The sequence below is a fragment of the Pundamilia nyererei genome, unplaced genomic scaffold, assembly GCF_000239375.1.
Source record: "Pundamilia nyererei isolate P.nyererei 1_Seehausen unplaced genomic scaffold, PunNye1.0 scaffold00396, whole genome shotgun sequence".
Lineage (NCBI taxonomy): Eukaryota > Metazoa > Chordata > Actinopteri > Cichliformes > Cichlidae > Pundamilia > Pundamilia nyererei.
Window position 1 is genome coordinate 275,441 of NW_005187797.1, and position 6,427 is coordinate 281,867.

General features: G+C 41.1%; 1 protein-coding gene across 1 annotated transcript in view; it reads left to right on the plus strand.

The window, feature by feature from the left end:
* Window positions 1-6,427, plus strand: part of LOC102193830 (voltage-gated potassium channel subunit beta-2-like) — a 247,326-nt gene that overhangs the window by 198,027 nt on the left and 42,872 nt on the right. The window contains exons 11-12 of the mRNA XM_013915919.1: window positions 1,673-1,793; window positions 2,031-2,119. Coding sequence (XP_013771373.1) covers window positions 1,673-1,793; window positions 2,031-2,119 — 210 coding nt within the window. The remainder of the gene's footprint in view (window positions 1-1,672; window positions 1,794-2,030; window positions 2,120-6,427) is intronic.

Consider the following 6,427-nt stretch of genomic DNA (forward strand, 5'->3'; position numbering starts at 1 on the left):
TATATATGTATATATGTAAATCATAAAATTCAATTGTCTAGGAGTGTTAAGCTGGGAGGTGTATCCTGGACACAAGCAAGGTTGTAAGGTTGTAATTTTTCTGTTTTTTAAATTTCTATTACAAAAGGGCCATTATAGGTTTTCCAATTTAGTTTGTAATTGAGTATTTTTCTAAGACAGCTAAACTTTCTGACCCAGAGCGCAATTAGGGGTCAGGGTCCAGTGACGATCTTCCCATCTCTTGTTTTCGTCCGGCCTCTTGAGGAGAGACACCTTGGCCGTTCACCATATCTGACACTGGCGATGAAGGTGGTATTGAACTGAGGAGACCGACAGTTCATTTTCCTGAATGGGGAACAGGCATGGTTAATACCCCAATAAGACTTCAAATGGGGACAAACTGGCAGCAAAGGAGGTCAAGGAGTTGTGGGTGTACTCAGCTCAAGCCAAATGCAAGCTTCAGGTTGACTGAGATTGGACCATGCAACGAAGAGCAGCCTCCAGCTCCTGGTTAGACCTCTCTGCCATTTTTATGTCTGTGAAATCCAGAAGAGATTCTAACCTTGGCTGTCACAGTCCTGGGTGATCCAGTGGTTTGAGTTTATTGTGTTTTTTTGTCATTTTTGTACTTTGTTAAATCTAGTTTGTTGTTTCTAAGGATCATTCCATATTACCTGGGTTGTTTTGATTAGGTTTAGTTGTTAGATTTCCCCTTGTGTCTTTACCCCCTGTGTCTCCCTCCGTGTGTCTGTGTTAATATTGTGGTATGAGTTCTTGTGCCATTTTTCCCATCGTGTTTTATTCTGTTATGTTTATCTATGTTCCCCAGTTCCTTCTCTCTCTCCAGTCTGTGCCTCTATGTACTTCTTGTTTTACTTTGATAGTCTCCCATCAGCTTGCCCTTCCCTGTCTCATCTGTGTATTTTGTGCCTGCCGTGCCTTCCAGCTGATTCTTCTTTGCCCTGTATCCCTCTGTGTATTTATGTCAGTGTATCCCTCAGTCACGTGTCGTAATCTCCTCATACATGGCTGTGTGTTTCCCTATGTGTCTCTCCATGTGTTTAATTTATATTTTCCCAGTGTAGTTTTTCTAAAGTTTTCACTGCCAGCAATAAAGCTGCTTTTTAAGTTTACATTTTCGCCTCCGTGAAGTCTGCATTTAGGTCCTATTCTGCCTGCACACAGCTGTTTTGTGACATCCCAAACTCGAGAGGTGAACTGAGGTCCACACTCCGAGACAATGTCTGGTAATAGAGCCAAAAAACATGGTTCCTGAGGAACTGAGCCATTTCTGAAGCTTAAGGGAGTTGTGGAAGGTGACAGAGTGCATAGCCTTGGAGAACTGTCTATAGATGTTAGTATAGAGTTATTACCCACTGATAGAGCCAGTAATGAAATCAACCACGGCTGTCCTGGGACCATCAATGGACACATGTGGCCAGCAGGCAGAGAGTGAGCTGATTTACTCTGGTCACAGATTTAAAAAGCCACAACTCTACAGCTGCCAATGAATCAGAGTGATTCATCTCATCCCAAGAGGACTTCTTGGGTGAAATCTCTAAGAGAATGGCAGTGCTTAGTTTTTTATTTTTAGCTTATTCTTCTCTTTGTAATTTCGGTAAACTAGTTAACAATCAGATTTTCTCACAGTCTGTTTAACTATCTGTAACAGGGTTATCAATGGCTAAAAGACAAGATCCTAAACGAGGAGGGGCACCGCCAGCAGGTGAAGCTAAAGGAGTTGCAGGCAGTTGCTGAAAGAATAGACTGCACTCTTCCCCAACTGGCTATTGGTAAATGAATAACATTACTATATGTATAATAATACACTGGCTTCCCTACATTAAATATTGTTGTATGTTATATTCTCTGCAAATGACTGTAGAAGTAAAAGAAAAAACATAATAAACATAATACAAAACACATTTGTCCTGTGAAAATACAATGCAGTTTTCTAGAAAACATTGTATTTAACTTGATTTGATATCATTGACATTAACATTTTCTCTCTGTGCTGTAAACCCCCACAGCCTGGTGCCTTAGAAATGAAAGGGTAAATTCTGTCCTGTTGGGAGCTTCCAGAACTGACCAACTGATGGAGAATATCAGAGCAATACAGGTATAAATATCTATCAGTTAGTACACAGAACTATAATTGTTCTCAACATAAAATAATACCAAACATGTTCCATTCAGTGTTTGGAGTGCTTTACATAATTTCTGAGTATCCTCTGTGGCAGTGCCCCTGGTGTATTCACTGCTGTTGATAAACAAATTATCCCCAAACCATCCATCATTGTGTGTGAGAGAGTTTGTGTGTAATGAAAGTGGTTAAAGTTCATAGATCAGAGACCTGTATCATTTGCGTCTGTTATGAGGACTAAGACTAGAAAGGTTCTATAATGAAAACACTATTGTCACCATTTATCATTTGATTACTGTTGTATGGTAAATGATAAATAGCCTGTATTTGTATAGCGCTTTACTTAGTCCTTAAGGACCCCAAAGCGCTTTACACTACATTCAGTCATTCACCCATTCACACACACATTCACACACTGGTGATGGCAAGCTACACTGTAGCCACAGCTGCCCTAGGGAGCACTGACAGAGACGAGACTGCTGGGCACTGGAGTAAGTGAATCACCCCTATTTCGACAAATAAACTTAGGGTTATGCCGGTGTCACGTCGGCCATGACGTGGGGCAGCAGAGGGTTACGAAATCTGAAGAAAGTTAAACAAGTCATGAACAGAATAAAATTTTTGCAGTCTAACATTGTGTTTCTTCAGGAAACACATCTGATGCATAATGAGGACTTGAAAATTAAGAGGAGGTGGAGAGGCAAGATCTGGTCTGCATCGTTTAACTCTCAAGCGAGAGGGGTGCATAAATCCATACCACTCCAGGTCCGGCCGGGTTGAGTCAAACGATGATTTTAATGATCACACACGTGGGAGATGGACACCGCACGCAGACAGCATCAGATCTCAAAATGGTGGAGCATTGATCAAACTCTTATAGCCTCTAGTGGCCCCCACCTAATCATAAAAGCCTAAACATCCACATTCTTTCTCTCACACAGTGCCTAAGCTACGACCTTGGCTCCCTGTTTATCTGCTCCTGCTGAGATGGGGCAGAAAACTCCAGTATGTTCTGTTCTCTTCTAATCAGACAAATAAGGCGATGACTTTCTGCGAACAGTATTTCTTATAACTCAGCAGTATAATGCATCATAAAACAATATCATTCATTAAAAATCAGCAGTCTACTGTAATGCAAATCAGTTTAACAAATGCAATAGTTATCACCTTCTAATTCAGGAGAATAATGCAAACTAAAATTACATAATAATTCACAATCTTTAATTAAGGGTCTAACATGGCATAAAATAATATTATAATCCCACACTATACAGCGCTTTATGAAGGAATTGAACTTAATAGCTATCTGGAGGGAAGAAAATCCGGACTTTCTAAAGTTCTCATGTTATTCTGGTGCACACAAGTCCTATTCAAGAATTTACTTATTTTTGATATCTGCAGAGTTGGGACTAAAATCAAGGAATGCTCCAATGAGGCTATTATAATCTCAGATCATGCTCCCAATTCATTGGTATATCAGGACTTGTGAAAGATGCTAGGATTTGGCGTTGCAAACAAAAATGGTTGGCGGACCCTGGTTTTGTCTTGCTTTTGGATGAACAAATTAGCCTCTATTTTGAAATGAATAAAACAGAAACTTTTGCAAGCATAAGATGGGAGGCTTTTAAGGCTTTTATTAGGGGCCAAATAATTAGATCCAATCCAATCCAAAAGGCAAAAAAGTTAGAGACAAACATAAAGGAATTAGACAATGAATACTATCACACAAGGTCCCCTGAAATACAGCAAAATGTATTGCTGCTTTGGGACTAATGGAATGAACTCTCTGCCTCAAAAGCTTTGGCCAGTCTGCTGCAACTTAAACAGTTCTTCTACACCAGGGTGAAAAACCTGGGAAGGTTCTTGCATGACGTCTCAAGCAGCTCCAGAGTGAAAGGGCTATTATCTCACTGCAAAAATGAGCTAGGAGAAATTATTGTGGATCCGGCAGGAGCCTTCAGGAAATATTATGAAGATCTTTACAGTTCAGAAATATCTAATGACCACTCAGAACTAAAAAAGTTTTTAGATAAGATAAATATACCCAATATACCAGAAGACCTTAGGGCTATTTTGGAGAAAGATATCACTGTCGAGGAATTATCTGCTGCAATCGATAGTATTAAATCGGGGAAAACCCCCGGACACGATGGCCTCCCAATTGAAATTTATAAAAAGTTTAAATATAAACTGTTGACTTCCAATTTTAGAAATGTTAACAGAATCCTTTCAAAAGGGCACCTTACCACAGTCCTTGAAAGGAGCACTAGTTAGTCTGCTCCCAAAGGCTGGTAAACCACACAATAAATGTGAAAACTGGAGACCCATCAGTCTGCTTAATGCAGATTTAAAAATACTTTGTAAAATCTTAGCCAAGAGAATCGAAGAAATACTACCTAAAATAATTGGGAGGGATCAGAACGGATTCATTAGGGGCAGACAAGGATTCCACAATGTCCAAAGGATTCTGAACATTCTTTATGACCAAAAGGGGGCTCTTGACACTGCTTTACTGTCACTTGACACTGAAAAGGCATTCAACAGAGTGGAATGGCCTTTATTTGTTTGAGACTCTGGCGCGCTTTGGTCTGGGAGAGGATTTTTGTTATTGGGTAAGATTACTTTATAAGGAATCATATGCACAGATCCTGACTAACAATAATATCTCAAAAACCATAAAAATTAATCGAGGGTGTAGACAAGGGGACCCTTTGTCCCCACCGTTGTTCATTATTGATTGATTGATTGATTGATTGATCATATATTATGGCAATTGAGCCTTTGGCTATTGCAGCGAGATGATAGTATGATATTATTTCTGGTATAACAATAGGACAGACAGAATATCGCTTAGCCTTGTATGCTGATGATTTAATTATTTTTCTTAAAAATTTTAACAAATCTATCCCGGTGTCACGGTTCTGGGTCAGTTTCGACCCAGTATTTTGAGTTTTGATTGATTAGTTTATTTTTGAATGTTTGTTGGGGTTTTGGGCGCTATGAGTATTATTATTAGAATTCTATGTTTCTGTTTATTCATGTTTAAGGATTTGTTCTCGGTTGTATCTCACGTTTAGTTTAGTTCAGGTTCCATGTGTCATTCTGTCTGTCTGTCTCAGTGTCAGGTCTGCGTCTTGGTGCAGTGTTCTCGTTTCCTGTTTTATTGGGAAGATCTGCGTCTCATGTGAGTGTGTTCAGTTTTACCTGTGTCTCGTCTTGTTGATTATTCCCAGCTGTGTCCACCACCTGTGTGTAATTCCCCTGTGTTTCTCTGTGTGTATTTAAGTCGTGTCCTCTGTCATTGTAGTTGCTGGTCCGTCTGTGTATTCCACCCTGCTTCATCTGTGTGTTTCCCTGCTGTCAACCGCCAAGTGTTTCTGCTCGCTTTCATTCATGTTCAGGTTCGTGTTCTGTAGTCAGTTTGTCCCCAGTCTAGTTTAGTCCTTGTTCGGTTCGCCTTTTGTCCATTTTTATTTTGTGTTTAATAAACCACCATCACACCTTTACAAGTGCCTGCATTTGGATCCTCCTTTATTTTCCACACGGCTCATCTCACTCGCCGTGGCAGTACGGACCAGCTAGATATGGATCCAGTGGCATTCACCCCACCCACGGAGCTTCGGGACCTCATAACAAACTCTGCTTCAAAATTAATCAACCTGTGGCTAGAGCATGAGGGAGAAGCATTTCTCTACCTTCTGGAAGCCAGGCTACAACAGCTTATTTCTGATTATCCCTGGCTATTGGACTCACTGCACCCTCTGGTACAAAACTTCATTTTCCACGAACTCCACCTTCACCCCCCCGCCGCTACCGCTCGCCCGCTCGTTTCAGTGGAGCACGTGCCGTCCAAACTGCCGGATGAGGCGTTACCCGGCCCGTCGGAGCCGACTCCAAGGAGGAAGCGACATTCGCATCACCAGCGCGGCACCCCACAGCCGGACTTCAGGATGTCAAAACAGCCGGCTGTGGTGGGTGAAACAGACACTCTTTCTGTTCCTTCTGACCCAGATACTAGGTCTATTTCTTTTGGAGCTATTTTTTGTGTCTCCTCTAAAAATAATAAGGATTTCTCTGTCTCACCCATGACCATTGCTCCTAAGACTGCCTTTGTTGAGCCGACTTTTCGTGTTAATTACTATGTTCACGCTGTTGTTCCCATGCCCGGAGTAGCTGAGCCTAGCACTACGAACATAGGGAATTTAAGTGTCAGGGAAGCTTTCTTGTCTCCGTCAGTTCCTTCAGGGAAAGCAATAAACCTTTCTGAAACTGTTTTTTCTGGCC